This window comes from Acomys russatus, chromosome 22 (assembly GCF_903995435.1).
Source record: "Acomys russatus chromosome 22, mAcoRus1.1, whole genome shotgun sequence".
Classification (NCBI taxonomy): Eukaryota; Metazoa; Chordata; class Mammalia; order Rodentia; family Muridae; genus Acomys; species Acomys russatus.
This window is the reverse complement of record NC_067158.1, coordinates 36,488,713-36,505,749: the sequence shown is the minus strand read 5'-3', so window position 1 is coordinate 36,505,749 and position 17,037 is coordinate 36,488,713. Positions and strand designations below refer to the sequence as shown.

The 17,037-nt window shown below is 36.6% G+C and overlaps 1 protein-coding gene across 10 annotated transcripts in view; it reads left to right on the top strand.

Annotated features, from left to right (window-relative positions):
* The window catches only part of Lcorl (ligand dependent nuclear receptor corepressor like), a 154,576-nt gene that overhangs the window by 65,485 nt on the left and 72,054 nt on the right, over nucleotides 1-17,037 (top strand). For 6 of the 10 annotated variants that reach the window (XM_051164985.1, XM_051164979.1, XM_051164978.1 and 3 more), the window contains exons 3-4: nucleotides 884-963; nucleotides 1,869-1,998. In XM_051164985.1, the coding sequence (XP_051020942.1) occupies nucleotides 884-963; nucleotides 1,869-1,998 (210 nt within the window). Of the gene's footprint in view, nucleotides 1-883; nucleotides 964-1,868; nucleotides 1,999-3,519; nucleotides 3,567-9,130; nucleotides 9,422-17,037 lie in introns of those variants that run through there. The other 4 variants (XM_051164982.1, XM_051164983.1, XM_051164986.1 and 1 more) reach the window with 3 other exon arrangements.

Here is a 17,037-nt window from a genome sequence, read left to right as displayed (position 1 = left end):
GTCCATCTTCTGCAGGTAACCACTGCGTCTATGAGTTCATAGGTGTAACAGTCTGTCATGTCCAGAAGACAACGCTCCTCTCCATGGTCCAGCTCTTAATTTCTGTTCCTTCTTCCAAGATGTTTCCTGAGTCTCAGGTGGAGGGAATGTGATATAGCTGTCCCATGGGGCTAAGCACTCAACAGTCATTTGTTCTCAGCACTTTTTAACAAATTATGAGTCTCTGTATTAACTGTCACCACTGCAAACAGGAATTTCTCTGACCAAGGCTGAGAGCTGCACTAGTATGTGAGGAATAGTACATGGTTTGCATTGGATGGCATAACTTATTTGTTTACTTCTTTTTTCTTCTGTAACTAAGCTTTTGAAAATGGAAAAGGTCTGACCTTATTTTTGATCCATGAATAGGATTGTTCCTTGTTTTCATAGGTGTCATTCCATTTCTCAGATCTCGGTATTCTCAACACCTGTGGTCCTTCCATTTCTCTGTGTTATATTTTCTTTCACATTGTGCAGTCTATCCCTTTCTTCATAAATCTTCCTCTTTGGTCTGATTGTCATAATCAAAATTTTAAAAAGGAAATTAGTAAATAGTAGTTGAATCCCTGAAGTGATTAGATGATACTTAAAACTCTACTGTTGGAAAATTATTAATTTATAACCAGCTCACTATTCTTGGTATTAGTCTCCTTGTGGTCTATTTGGTTTATTTTTCTATATGTCAAGAGGTCAATTTGAAAGTTAGACTTTCTCCCCTTACTGTTAGTAGGTAGGTTTTGTTTTTGTTTTTCATTTTTTCATTTTGCCATTGCTGTGGAAGATGGTGATTTTGCTGGCTTTACTAAAGTTAGTGTATTTAATGAATATTTTCCTTCTTTTAAAGACTGTGAACCAGAAGAGCTGACTGACTGGTCTATGGATGAAAAATGTTCATTTTGTAACCTACAGAGAGAAGCAGTCAGTGTAAGTTTTAGTGCCATGAAATTATTTTTAAAATAATGACGCAATTGTAACACAATTTTTAAAAACTTAATTGTTGTGACAATTTGTGACTCAGTGAAAATTTAATACTTGATTTTGTTGAATGAAAGAATATGTCCAACATTTAGTTTAGCTTTAAAAATTCATTATTTTTTCTTTTTGTTTTCTTTGTTCTTTTTTCCCCCTCTGTTTTGGATTTGGTTTGGTTTTCTTCTCTTTCAGTTTCTTATTACTTTCTGACTCATGAGCTTCACTTTAAGTCAGGTTGGTATTTTGGTTTCCAGGGTTGAGCTTGGAGACCTAGTTTATTTATGACCTCTACAATCTAGTTTCTTAGCAATTGTTAGTAAGGAGATAATATACTGCTATCTGTAACCCTTTCACTACTTTTAAAGTCTTTTGGCTATCAGACATATTTCCTGTGTTAATGATGAAATATGCGCCTACTGTCTTAGAGGACAGAGGGTCTATAACCAGCATCTTCTTGTGTGATGAGAAATCCTGATTCTGTATCTGTTATAGTGAGCAGAGCTGAGAAGAATTTGAGAATCTTTTAAGCTCCTCTGCTTTGTTAAACCTCCGGCAGGATTACTTCACTGGCACGCATATAGTAAGTTTTTCATCAGTGCCTGCCCACCCTCACACCTATCCCCCGGCACACACGTGTTTTATCATAGTTTTGGTAAGGCTATTTTGGTCCCCTGTTAGAAGTACATTTGTTTGTTTGGTTTTTTTCCTGAATTCTGTCACAGATTTTATATTCTTTTGACGTAATTTGATATTTTATAAAAGGCAGAATAACTGAATATTAAAACATTTTTGACATTTAATTGGAGCTCAGGTTTTAATGAAAAGTGCTTAGGTATGTTACTTTCTTATAATTTTAGGAGTGTGTACCATCTCTTGATTCTTCACAGTCAACGCCAACAGAGGAGCTATCATCTCAGGGCCAGTCCCACACTGATAAGATTGAATGCCAAGCAGAGAATTACCTAAATGCACTCTTTCGAAAGAAAGGTAATACTGGCATGCTTTATCATTTAAATTCTTCAATGTTTAAATTTTTCTCATGGAAGAGTTTTTTTAACTGCTTCTTTCTTTGTCCTAAGAGGGCCAATAAGCTTATCAGTCCATTTGTTTTCAACATCCTATTCTCAAATTTCTCCTTCATAGGCACCTTTCAAAATATTTTGTGTCCTTCTCACTTTCATTATCTTACCGTTATTCTCAAGTCTTTAAAAAGCATTGGACAATGAAGAAATTATAAATACATTATATTGCAGATCTATCCCTAATAACGTGTCTCTTACATTGTTTGCCAGCTGGCATACTGCTTTAGTATTTATCAGCTTGAGTATGCATGGTTGACATTAAAAAGTCTGTTCTGTATTTGTCTGTTTGGTATATTTCATCCAAATGTATTTTGTTTCATGTATTCCCATACTTGACACAAATCTGTAAGGCAAAAGCAGTTTTTATATTTAAACTGCTTAGAAAAATTATAGTCTTCCATGCTTTGTACATAATCGTTCCCATGGTTGTAGGTTGTCTGTCCTCAACCCCCATATGGATGTTTGGGAAAGGAACATATGTGTTTGTGCAGGGTAAGGTTACTTTCCTTATCTTCAAGTGACAGAGATTGAGAAAGTACTGCTGTATTTTTCTTAGCTTGGTACTGATTCTATTCTACTCCTCTTTCAAATTAGGTTCCAGCATGTATTTTCTGCTAAATTGATAACTTAATATTTTAGGAATATTAAACATTAATATTAAAGTACTGTTCACCTTTGAGTCTTTCATTTAGCTGATAATTTTTTAAATCTCTCTGTATTCAATTATAAGAATACTGATTACAAAAATCATGAGTATAATTAAAAAGCCTAGGCCAGTCATTGGTGGTACACGCCTTTAATCCTAGCACTTTGGAGGCAGAGGCAGGCAGATTTTTGATTACAAGGCCAGCCTGGTCTACAGAATGAGTTCCAGGACAGCCAAAACTACACAGAGAAATCTTGTCTCAAAAATAAATAAACAAATACAGAGATAGATAGATAGATAGATAGATAGATAGATAGATAGATAGATAGATGGATAGATCAAAGAATTATATTTTTAAAACATTGAAATAACTTAAATAGCTAAATAAAAAAACCTTTTCCTTATGAGTTACTGAAATAATATTGGAGAATTTATATTATCTTTATAAGCTATATTTCTTTACAATTTTGTGGGACCAATGTCAAAAGTATCATGCATTTTCTTTAAGATGTATAGCATGCTAATTTAAAAAGGCTATTCTGCAGTGTGTTTATAATACTTAGATGTTAGACTTGTATCACTAAGAATTAAAATTAATGCACCAGCAGTATAGTTTGGTTTACTTTGGAATACATTATTTCTTATTCTTCCTTTGAGTCATTTATAATGTAATAAGTAGAGTTTTCAATTTGAATAACTTTCAGATTTTTATAGTATGGAGTTAGCCTATGCTCCATTGCTTTGTTAAGAGTAATCAGTAAACACTTGGTACTATTTCAGCTGATCCAAGCATCTGGATCTCCAAGAGGTCTCCTACCAATAGTTGGGTGAGTGTTGTTGGATATTTAGTGACCTCTCGATTTGGGAATCTTAGTGTTCTTCAAATTTTTTTGAAAGATTGCAGAGATTTTAAATGAAAGATTATTAGTATAGAACTTTTGCCTTATTTCAGGTCTTATCTTTGATAATTTCTTTATCATTTTCTAGCTGGGATGTTGTTGTTGTTGTTGTCGTTGTTTGATTATGTTCCTTCAATAGAACCATTTTAGAAATTTCCAGTATGGTTTGACCAGAATGAGGACAGAAAGTAATACCTTTTAATCGTATTAACTCTTAATTTGTCTCTTTTAAAAAATGTAATTAACTATACTTTGAGATAACAGGCAATAGTATGTTTTCAAAGACAGGAAATACATGAGGCTTTGGAGTAGCAGACAAGATGTTGATGAGGCTTTAGTTTCCTGCAGTTTTCTTTAATTTGATCATTTTTAGATATTCTGGATATTGATATCAGTAGTATTAATACTTTACCACTTAATGTGAGCAATGTGATTGAACGTCTTATGAAATGTAAAGTAAGATGTTAATTCCCTATTCTAACTTATTTATTCTATTTTCTAACTTATAATTTTCAAGATTATGTTAATGATCAATATAAACTATTATATATGGATTAATAACACCATCAAATAAGATTTAAAATCTGCATTAAAGCCTTTTATGCCTGTGTTAGTCACTTTTCTCATTTCAGTGACAGAACTACTTAAGAGAGGGAAGGCTCATTATACTTACTGTTTCTGAAGATTTCAGTCCTTCATGGTGAGAAAGGCATGAAGGCTGAAGCAACTCTAGATTCCAGAATTCTGCCTAGGAAAATGAGGCGCACCTCCTCATACAGCAGCCAGGCAAAGAAGCAAAACAATGGTACCAAAAGCTGGGCTGTAAGCCTTAAAAGCCTGCCCTTCATCACCCATTTCCTGGTACCACTTCTAAATTTCCCACAATACCACTAGCTAGAGACCACATATTGAAAGGCTCAAGCTAAATATATAAATACAACAAACTTAGTCTATATAATGTTACTTTGTGTTTATGTTTTTAGGACTGACCACTTGATATCAGATAGCTGATTTGCACACTGTTCCAAGATGATTTTCCCACTCCCAGCGTTGCTTAGTTACCTATAGTAGGGTTGTTTGTTTGTTTGTTGTTGTTTGTTTTCTAGGATTGAGGCCCCATAAAATTTCCCCTTTCCATGTTAGCATGTCTGTTGGTGCTGTCCTTGTTAGGCCATGTTGATGAGATTTTATGGGTGTGGTTTCTCCAGTATTTCTAGGAGATGAAATTTCAAACTAACTTTCAGTTTCTCTGGCCCTTGCAGTTTTTCACTCCCTGTTCCACAATGATCCCTGAGCCTTAGGTGTAAGAATTGTGTTGTAGATGTGTCAATTAGGACTGTAGTCCAAACTCTGTATTTTGATCAGTTGTTTTCTGTAATGGTCTCCATCTGTTGCAAAGAAGAGTTTCTTCAATGAAGGATGAGAAATACACTTATCTGTGGGTATCAGGATAAATATTTAGAATGTAGTTAGGGATTATACTCATTTAGTAAGGAAAAAGTTATAGGTTCTCAGTTTTCCTCCAAGATCTATGACTTCACTAGCCCCAGCTACCTGGCTAGGTTTCCAGTACCTAGGTCTCTTGTTGAATGGGCCGTAAGTCCAGTTAGAGAGCTGTTGGTTACCACCAAGCTATATGTGCTACTATTGTACTTTTGGAGACACCATGCTGTGCTGGTCATTGTTGTAGTTCATAGCTGGGTAGAACTATTAGCTGCTTCCCTCCCTTGAAAGCTTGCATGGCACCTTCTGGCACCATGAATGCTAGTTCTCAGGCGGAAGGCTCAGATCCTCTGAGTCCTATGTCCAAAGTTCATGTTGCCTTCAGCAATAAGGACGTACCTTCAATCTTTCGGAGGCAAACATGGAAAACTACAATAGCCTTTGTTTTAGGATTCTCTTAGACAACCCTGATGAACAACTCATGCCTGGTATTAGGGGTTTTGTTAGTGTGTGGTTCTTGGGAAGAACACTGTCAGTCTAGATGAAATTTTCATTTAAACTATGTAGGTATATCTATACACAGACTTACAAGTATCATGTATAAACTTAGATATGATTCTTTGTGACTTTTTCTGACACACCATCTTCTTAGCTCCTTGCGCTTTCTAGATTAATCTTCCTTTTCCCTAGTTAAAGCCCCCTCTGAAAAAGTATTTCTTGAATGAATGAGTTATTAATACGATAAATAATGTTCAGTTATCTAAATGTCTCTTAAGTATTTATTGCTATTGGTGCTTTATTTGTTTTATTTAAAGAAATAAATTATTTAGCACCTGTATGTATAAAGTTTACTTTTATTATTTTTGTTAAGTATTACTATGTATAGCATGAACATCAACCCATGGTTTCACTGTATTTTGTTTTTGTAGTAGTAGGATACAAACCCAAGGCCTTACCTATACTAGGCAAGCAGTCTACCAGTGACCTATATTCCTAATACCTAATCAGTTTCTTTACTTTTAATTTTACTGTTTTGTTTTTTAGATTATGTTTTAGAATAAATGTACATATAATCAGGTTTTATGCATATAAACATAATCCTGTAGATACAAATGACCTTGTCAAATGTTACATTCTCTAATCACATAGACTATGAAAATCATTGCTTTACGGTTCCAGAACTTGGAATATGCTGCTCTTTTTTATTTTTAATTCAGCTTGCTGACATTAGACAACGAATGTACATAGCAGCTGAACCGTATTGGTGGATGCATAATAAAATGAAAATCTCTCTCAACAAACTGCTTTTCCTGTTTTACTTCCTATTCCCATATATCCCTACCAACCACTTAACTATTATTGTGATATGTCATATGGTCCCTCAAAAAATATTTAGTGATATATTTGATTAATTATTTGAAAGTTCTACCATCACATTCCCCTTAAATTTAATAATAACCACATTTTACATGTAAAGTTTTCTATGTCTTTTCCATTCATACTCTTGAAGCTCTTTATACTATAACACGAAATAAATATTAAAATCAGTTCAATAAAAGTGGATTATGACTGATACAGAATATGTGATTTCTTAATAATTTAGTTATTTATATGCTTATATTGCTTTTATTTAAATTTAGGCATCTTCATGTTACTATAAATTAACATGACTCATTTAGGCCATAAAATTTCTTTACATGGAATTCTTTTGTGATATCATTGTGTTGTATTTTGAATTTTCTTTATTTGGGTTATGCTTTTACTTTCAAGAAGCTGTTTTCTTGCAATAAAAGAATCCACACACTATTCACATTCAATTATGTTCACATAAAGGCTTATTTTAATCATACCTAGAGCCACACTTTTAGAGTTGTCAGATGTGGGGTGGGTGGGTGTTCATAGTGGTCACTTAGAATCCCTGAAATGTTCTTTATATATTTTGGATATTAGCCCTTTGTTGGATGTAGAATTAAACACCACCAAACCAAATAACCCAATTAAAACCCAATTAGCCATCAGGGAAATGTAAATCAAAACAACTCTGAGGGTCCATTGTATACCTATCACAACGGCCAAGATCAAAAACTCAAGTGACAGCACATGCTGGCAAGGAATGTGGAAAAAACGGGAACTCTCCTCCATTGCTGGTGAGAATGCAAACTTGTACAACCACTTTGGAAATCAATCTGGCTCTTTCTCAGAAAATTGGGAATAGTGCTACCTAAAGATCCAGCTATACCACTCCGGGGCATATAACCTAAAGATGTTCCACCATACAGCAAGGACATTTGCTCAACTATGTTCATAGCAGCTTTATTCATAATAGCCAGAATCTGGAAACAACCTAGATGTCCCTCAACCAAAAACTAGATAAAGAGACTGTGGTACATGTACACAATGGAATACTACTCAGCTATTAAAAACAAGGAAATCTTGAAATTTGGGAGCAAATGGATAGAACTAAAAATAATCATCCTTTTTTGGTTTTTTGAGACAGGGTTTCTCCGTGTAGCCCTGGCTATCCTGGACTCTTTGTAGACCAGGCTGACCTCGAACTCAGAGATCCGCTTGCCTCTGCTTCCCAACTGCTGGGCTTAAAGACATAAATGATCATCCTGAGTGAGGTAACCCAGACCCAGAAAGATATTCATGGTATATTCTCACTTATAAGTGGATATTAGCCCAACATAGATGTCCTTTGAGAGACTCCACCCATCAAGGGATCAGGACAGATGCTGGGACTTGCTGCTGAACTCTGGACGGAAGACTAAGAGTGGTATGGAAGAATGGGGCATGGAAGGACCCAGAAAGTTCAGGAGCCCCACAAGGAGACCATCAAGGCTAGTGGATCTGGACCCAGGAGGGCCTGCACAAACTGATGCACCAAACAAGGACAGTGTACACAGCAAACCTGTTCAGATATAGCCAGTAGACAGCTCATTCTTTACAGTTGTAGGGGGAATGGGGGCTGCCTCTGACATGAACTGTGGTGCCCCTGATTTGATCATTTTCCCATGGTGGCAAGGCCAGATGAGACGTCATAGGCTGTGGTCATATAGTAGGGAGGAGGTCCTCTTCTGGCAGAGGTCTAGAGGAGGGGAATAGGGTGGAAGATGGAGGGAGAATGGGAATAGGAAGACACAAGCGAGGCGATAACATTCAGGATGTAATCTGAATAAATTATAATAAATTTTAAAAATTTAAATCCCTGAAAAGTAATAGAGAGCTAAAAATAAGAGCCTTTGGATAGTATACAGTACAAAGTAACCATAAAAACCAACCATAAGATACCCAGTATACCCTCAACTTGTTCCTACTTTTTTTATAACTTATTTTTCTATAGTTTTAGGGACTAAACAAGGCCCTTGAGCATATGAGACACTCAGTTCTGAGCTACATCCCCAGCCGTAAACTCTAATTTCCAGAGACACCACCTTGGACTGCTTCAGCCCTCAAGTGTTTGACTTGTTAATCTTTCCTCTCCTAGGAAATAGTTCTTTTTCCCTTAGTCTTTACTGTATTGTTTCCTTCCAGTTCCCTTTACTCCCTGAACATTGTCTTTTTCTCTGTGCTGTTTTCCTCTTGTGGTGAATTCACTAAATGAAGAGAATGAGTAAGTTGGAGTAAAGAAATCTTTCTTATTTAGATAACTAACTATAATAATGTATTGTGTGTATATATGTTTGTGTTTATCAGTGCTACCGTATGCATGGGTGGGGAGGGACAGCTTTCAGGAATAGGTTCCATCTTCCTACCATGTGGACCCTGGAGGTCAAATTTAGGTCATCAGGGTGGGTGGCAAATGTCTTTCTTCACTGAGTCATCTTACTGCCCTAGCTTTTCCCATTATTCAAAATTCATCCTCGAAATGTTCTCTTCTGAAGCGAAAACTTCAGCCTCCTTTTAATTTCATCTGTTTTTACTAAATAATCTTAATATAATCTTACATAATCTTCTGTAGCTTCAAGACCTCATTTTTTATTTTGTTTTTAAAAAATCAGTTGCTAGTTCTGATTGTTTTAAGCTGTTTTATTTTTATTTATGTGTAGGTGTGTATGTCTCTGTATATGTGTGCAGGTGTCCATGGAGGCCAGAAGGTATCAAATCTCCTGGAGCTGGAGTTAACAGGTGTTGTAAGTTGCCTACAATGGATGCTGGCAATTAAACTCTGGCCCTTTGCAAGAGCAGCAAGCCCTCTTTTCCCTGTTGAGTCATCTCTTCAGACTGTTGCCCTGAGTATTCTCAGGCTTATATTCATATCTGTGTCTTTCTAGGTATAGCCAACATGACATGTAGGAGGCGCTATGTGTGACATAGGAGTTTCAGTTACTTTTTCAACTCTCCTATACCCCCTTTCCTATGCTATTAGATCCCCCTGTATATCATCAGAAAATAGTATAGTGTTCTTCATTTCTTTGTTATGCTTTAGTTTATCTGTCTCTTTGATGCCGTGTTTTATTTAATTATTTCCCTGTATTAAGTTGTGGTATGAAGTGAATGAACTTTTTTCTCGCTAATTTCCCAGGAAATGGTACGCTTTAAATATCTATTATGTGTGTTGCGTTCTTTGCCTAGCTAACTGATAGTCCCATTTCTGTTGAAAAGGCCCCTTCTAGGAGGTTTTGTTTTTTGTTTTGTTTTGTTTTGTTTTTTTTTTTGTTTTTTGTAACTAACTTTGTCAGGCCTGGTACAGTAACCAGGATTTTTTTTTTTCACTTTATATCTTGATTGCAGTCTCCCTCCTCTCCTCCCAGTCCACCCCCTCCACACACACACCCATACCCCCATTCTCCTCTCTCCTTCTCCTTAGAGATGGTGGGCAGTCCCCTATGGGTACCAACCCACCCTGGCACATTAAATCACCGCAGAACTAGGGGTATCCTCTCCCACTGAGGCCAAACAAGGGGAATGAGAAACCCAAAGGGAGGCATCAGAGCCAGAGAGGATGTCTGCTTCAGCTGCTGGGGGACCCACATGAAGACCAAGCTTTACATCTGCTACATGTGTGTAGGGGGGTTAGGACCCATGCATGCTCTTCGGTTGGTGGTTCAGTCTCTGTGAACCCCGTCGGCTCTGGTTAGTTGACTCTGCAGGTCTTTTTGTAGAGTCCTTGATCCTTCCTGCTTCCTTAATCATTCTCCCAGCACTTCCATAGGACTCCCTAAGCTCTGTCAAATGTTTGCCTGTGGGTCTTTGCGTCTGTTTCTATCAGCTGCTGGATGAAGCCTCTGAGAGGAGTCATTCTAGGTTCCTGTTTATAAGCATAGCACAGTGTCATTAATAGTGACAGAGATTGGCTCTCTCCCATGGGATGGGTCTCAAGTAGGGATGATCTTTGGTTGACCATTCCTGAAATCTTTGTTCCTGCACATCTTGTAGGCAGGACACATTTTGGGTTGAAGGTTTTGTGGGTGGGTTGATGTCCTTATCCACTGGGAGTCCTGCCTGGCTACAGGAGGTGGCCACTTCAGGCTCCATATTGCCTGCTGCTAGGAGCCTCAGCTAAAGTGATTTCTCCAGGCTTCTCCTAGCAAATCCTAGAGATGATTCCCACCTCTGATTTCCATTCTCTCACCAGGCCTTCTCTTCCCCTTGGGCATATACCCAAAAGATGCTTTACTATACCACAAGGATACTTGCTCAACTATGCTCATAGCAGCCTTATTTGTAATACCCAGAAACTGGAAACAACCTACATGTCCCTCAGTCAAAGAGTATTTGAATAAAATGTGGTATATTTACACAATGGAATACTAATCCGCTACTAAAATCAAGGATGTCTTGAAATATGTAGGAAAATGGATGGAACTAGAAAAGGACCATCCTCAGTGAGGTAACCCAAACACAAAAAGACACGCATGCTGTATATTCTTAAATGGATGTTAATCATAACGTACAATATAACAGTGCTACACTCCACAGCCCCAAAAGTGCTCTTACAAGAAGGGACCAAAGGAGGACACTTGACTCTCACTTAGGAAGGGAAATAGGCATGGGGGGCACAGTAGCGGGTGGGCTGGGGAGGGGAGAAGAGGTGGGTATTAGGAGTAGGATAACCAGGATATTTCTATCTGACTTTATTGAGATGCTTAACCAACAGGGTTTCAAGTTCCTACATACCAAGGCAGAAATGAGAAAGTGAGCAATCCAATGATACAAAGAGACAGTTCATCTGTTTCTCCTGAAGTATGGAAGTACATCTGTGAACTGAGCTTCAGCAAGGTTGTGCTGTCTATGGAGGACATTGAAACAATATCGAACACACTCCTTTATGATGAGAATGTGGAGACGATTGATAATTGTGAAGAAAGGCACTGTTGGCAATGTAGACAGACACACAAAACTGTATAAGACAGTCAACCCTATCCCCCCACCTACAGGCTCGGTCCAGACACCCTCTGGACTCTGTCCAGTTTTAATGACTGCCAGTGTAGATGGTGAGCTTTTGCCATCTAATTGTATTTACATGACAGAGTGGATCAAATTTTAATAGAGAGCTATGAACTTTACTTACATTTGGCAAATTGAATTACTTGGAGAGCAAATAATTCATGATGGGGCATCAATTTTCTTTGAAAGCATACTTCACAATGGTGGTTACTGCCTGAATTCTATGAAAACGTTTGTTTATGAAGACAACACAAATTAAGTTTAATAGGGAAATTTATTCTTCAGTAAATAAAATACCTTGAAACGCTGGAAGACCACAACTTTTGATGAATTAAGGAAAAAGAAGCCAATAAACCTATATTAACCAAGTACAGCTAGAACATGGAAATGTTCAGAGTGTGCTGTCACACTGCCCTCACTGCCAAAGGCTTTGTGTAGGAAATGTTTTCAGATCGCTGATACTTCATCCTAAAGGGGATAATCTTATCAGTCTTTCATTGTTAAAACTGTATGTTTTACTGTGTGGGTCAGTTGTTTATTTGCCAGCATTCTTTACCAAATTCTTATTTTATTCCTACATCATGACTCTCTCTACTACCAGCACCAAATTCATAGGTAATCTAATCCCTATGTGGTGGCAGAAAGGTGACAGATTGTGAGCATAGAGTTTTAATGAGTAGAATTAGGGCCTGTATGGAAGAGACCCAAATGTTCTGTTGCCCCTGTGTCATACAAAAACATGGGGAAAAGAATGAGGAAGAGGGCCCTCATCAGATAGTAATCTATCAGCAGCATGGACGCTCCAGCTTCTAGAATCATGATAAATAAATTATTTTCTTGATAAACCATCATTCTACAGTGTCTACTAAAGCAGATAAAAGAACACCACGGTGTCTATAATCTTTTAACTAAAATTAAGGAATTGCCCTTCATTCACTCTCTGAGGGATGAGAATCAAGCTTCTCTTACCCTGTCTTATGCTGATCTCCTTTTTATTTATTTATTTATTTATTCTCTTATTCTTTTCTGAAAATCATGTCTGATATGTCTAAGAAGAAAGCCATCACTGTGTAGTTTGTAGTCTCAGTCATTAGGCATTTGAAAACGCCAAGTTAATTTTCATGCTGTTGCCCAGAAGATAGCCATATGTCTTTCAAGGATTTTAGCAGTTCGATCTTTATGTTTTGTTTTGTTTTGTTTTGTTTTTAGACAGGGTTTCTCTCTTTAGCCCAGTCTATCATGGAACTCACTCTGTAGACCATGCTGTCTTTGAACTCAGAGATCCACCTGCCTCTCTAGTGCTGGGATTAAAGACTTCCTCCACTATCCCCTGCTTACTTTGTGTCTTAAAAGTTTCTTTATGTCAGCCAACAGCATGGTTCACACTGCACTCCTCTATGGTGATGAGATCTACCACCATTTGGCAGCACTCTAAATGAACAGCATTGGAAGAGTTACCTTGACATAAATGGGACCAGTAAAACCAAACTCACTCGTTCATTTTTATCTCATGAATTTTGTGGCCAGCTCTATAAAATTGGCATTTAATTGTACCAGTTCTTATTAAGTGTTAGATTGTATGCAAAATACACAAGATTCTAGGATCCTGATACTGCAGATTTCTCCTTCACCTGTAGTGAGGGCTGACATGGTAAAAATATTGTCCAGTTAGTTACAAAAGGGGAAAGGAACCATATTGTTTTCTAAATATACTCTGTATTATGTCTTTTTTGGAGATAACAGTTTCACTCTAACCCACACTGGCCTGAAATTGACATTATGGCCTGGGGTGACCTTGAACTAATAGTGATCCTACTTTTATCCTGTTAAGTGCTGGGATCACAGACATTAAACGGCCAAACCTGGCTTTATATTGTGTCTTGGTAAGTAGATACTGAATTTTAAAATGTGCAAGCAGTGGCTAGAAGTGTCCCTTGCCTCACTAGAATAAAGAGGTACTTAATTTTTTCCCTTGTAGCATTGAGAATTAACTGAGAAGCATAGATAAATTTATAAATTTTAGCAACTATCAAAAGAAATTGTGGGCCATCAAAATCATGATGCTACAAAATCAAATTGTAGATCTTTCCTACTTAGTAATAGGAAATTGCTCACTTGAGAACACATACTCCAGTCTGTTGAAGACTTTGTTTAAAAGTGATTCATACAAAATCAAACATCATGAGTCCATGATTCTATGATTTTTTAGTGAATATTAATGCATATTCTCACATGAAACTTCTGATCTGTTGTGACAGTAAATACATTTTATGTAAGGGTTTTGATGGTGATCAGTTGAATTCTGTGATTGGGCACAATGATAGAAAACTCCTGAAATTATGAGGCTCCTGCCTCAACTGTTAGCCCATCAGTGAAAGGGGAAAAAAGTAGTTTAAATTCAGTGTATGGCAGGTCAGGGACAAGTGCAAAATATGTGTCCTACAGCAGTGTGGTCTACTAACAGAATCTTGAACTCAATCTGTTTCTACTTCCCTCCTGCTGGATTTATAGGTATGCTCCATAACATCTGGCCAAATAGCATTTTTCTATCATGATTGAAATAGTCTATGTTGTTTAATACAGTAACCTCAAGCCAACTTACTGTTCAACACTTGAAACAGTAAAGAGTAAAGAACTGAGTTTTATTCAGTTGCCTTTGGATAGTGCGCATATTAGGCAGCACAGCTCAACCATCGGAAAGCTCTGCCCTATACTCTTCCTCTTGGGGATTATTGAACCTCACCGAATGTATTAGCTTACAATTAAATTATGATTTTAAACATTCATTTTTAAAGGTAGAAAAACTAATTTTAAAACATTAGTAGATATGACATGTTAGGAAAATTAGCAAAAATATTTAATATAAAAAGAAAAAAATCTTTCCAATCTTTCTGAGCCCTGAGGTGGGGTGATATAGTTATCAATAGAGCTGAGCACTCCAGAGTCTTATTCTTTGCACATTGACCATACTCTACTGCATCTCTCATCCCTTATCAGAGAAGCCTCTTTCTGTAATAGTAGGCAATACAGAGACACAGTTTTCAGTTTCTTTAGATCACAAAAAGATTCTGTCAACACAGTTTTCATAGAACTAGTATTTTGTTACAAATGCTGTAACACATGAAATTTTTACATCTCATTTAGTAATATGATAACAGCTGAAATTCCATTTTAAAGGAATATCTACATTAAGTTTGGAGTCTCAGAAACTGATTTTTTTTTTATCGTTCTCTTACTTATTAGTTATATTATTTATTTATACAAGAAACTCCAAATTCTAATGATTTGATCAATTCTGACCTTTTTAAATGTGACAAAGTATTAGCATTTTAAATTTTTATGAAACTGAACTATTTGGTACAGTTTAATGTTTTCTGTTGGCTGGTTGTGTATTGCAACCTCACCCCACTCATGTTGTCTTGCAGTTAGTTGACTTCTCAATCCCCAAACATTGAAACAAGTACTTACCTATGCTTATAAACTGCATCCTAAAAAGTCCATGATGCAGGCTTTCTAGACTATATGTATATGGATTCAGGGGTGCTTCAATAAAGCACAGACCTTCCATTTACATGGAAATGTATCAGCAATTCTGTGTAAAGACTCAAAGCCTCCTAGAGAGGTGAGGTGCTTGTTTTCATGGCTTCAGATGGGACACACAACATAAACTAGCTTTTGGAGTGTGTTTTTGTTCCTGGAAATTAAGGAAGTTCTCACTAAAAGAATTAAATTGAAAAGGCTATTGATGGCAGAGTTGAAATATTCAAAATGTAAAATAATAGCCATTGAATTATATCTTATGACCTGCTTAATAAAATAAGGATGCATGTTTTTGTGCTGATGGAATGTATGGTGGTTGGAATAGATTTGGTCTCCATAGACATATGTGTTTGAAAGCTTGGCCTCCAGGGAGTAGCACTGTGAGGAGGTGTGTTCTTTGAGGTTTCCTATGTTCAAGCTCTGCCCAGTGTGAAATCAGAGTCTCCTGGCTGCCTGTGATAAAGAAAACTAAAGACTAACAAACTAAATAATCCAATTTAAAAATGGGCTACAGAGCTAAAACAGAGAATTCTTTTTAATTTTTTTTTTGTTTTTTTTACATATACATTTATATTATTACATACAGCAAGAAACATGAAGCAATCTGGAATCATATTAATGTTACATTCATAGTGTTTTGGCTATTTGTATTTGGAAACCTTGAAGAAAACATTTTCCTATCTTGGTGAGTCTAAAATTCTGAATGTAAATCAATATCTATCATATCTCATCTCTATCAACTGAAAATATCAATCTAGACCTAAAAACATCTTAACCCATAAACAACTAAGCTTAATAGTGAAACTAAACTATTTGGTCTTCAACCCCATCAGAGACTTGAGAAGGAATAAAATTAATTACCTGAGTAAATAGGACAGGAAGTGCAGGTTAGCAGCTTCCAATGTGGGGAAAAAAAAAAAAAAAAAAGACAGAGACAGTTTGCTGCCTGAACAGTCACCCAAAACTCTCTATACTGTAGGAGCATCATCTTCAGCCGTCTGGCCCAGTATATCTGACAGACATATTTGTGAGGCGGGAACTATTGAGAACGTGCTTATCCTCTTCAGGCAGAGTTTGGCCATCGACTCTGACTACACTCAAGCTTGCCCATTTTTAGGCAGAATTCTGTCTGTAGCGGAAATGAGGACATTTTGTCCAGTGGCTGGTTTGCTACATATGAAGCCATCTCCATAAGGACGTTCTTTGATGTTCATCATCTTCTTTGAGGTGGGCTGAGTGTTGCCAGGAGTTAACCAGTCTTATTGTCAAAGACTCTTAAAACTACAAAACCATCATTAAATTCCATATTCTGTAGTACTCTGAGGTTTTTGAAGACATTATCTAACTATTTTACCCTATCTATAGAATCATATCTATCTATTATACCTAGGGTGCATATTTTTGTTATAGAAATAGACTAGTAATTGAAATACTCCTGATTTGATCAGCAATTAACTTGTATAAGTTACTATCTTACACAGCCTGCAATAGCACTTTCAAAGTAATGGAGGTAAACCTTGTATTCTATTTGAGTTGTGTGGGCACAATACCTCATATTAGAGTAGAATTATATATAATGTGTGTAGAGAATAATCTTAAATTTGAATTTTATACCAATGTATCAAAATTAAGCTTATTTTGCATCAATATACAAAGTTCTATGCCAATGAATTAAAAATAACATTGTGAGCAACAATTAAGGCCTTAAATTGAGAAGTAGACTCAATAATCTACTTTTTGTCCTATCATCTCTATATATTTCTGTATATCCCCTTCTTTCTTTTCAACCCCTATCTCCTAACCTAAGAAAAAAAACAATAGAGGAAAAGAGCAATATCCCCGAGTCCAACCTCATTTTCTCTCTGAATAGGAAGAATAATAACTTATAACCAACTCCCAATGAAAATAAATACCGATATCCCAAGAAAGCAACCAAAAACTACCCAACCCCCCTGAAGTGAAATGGAGCATTATTCTCTTCTGGCTGATTTGGGGTCAATAATACCTTTGTAGATGCCCAAATAAA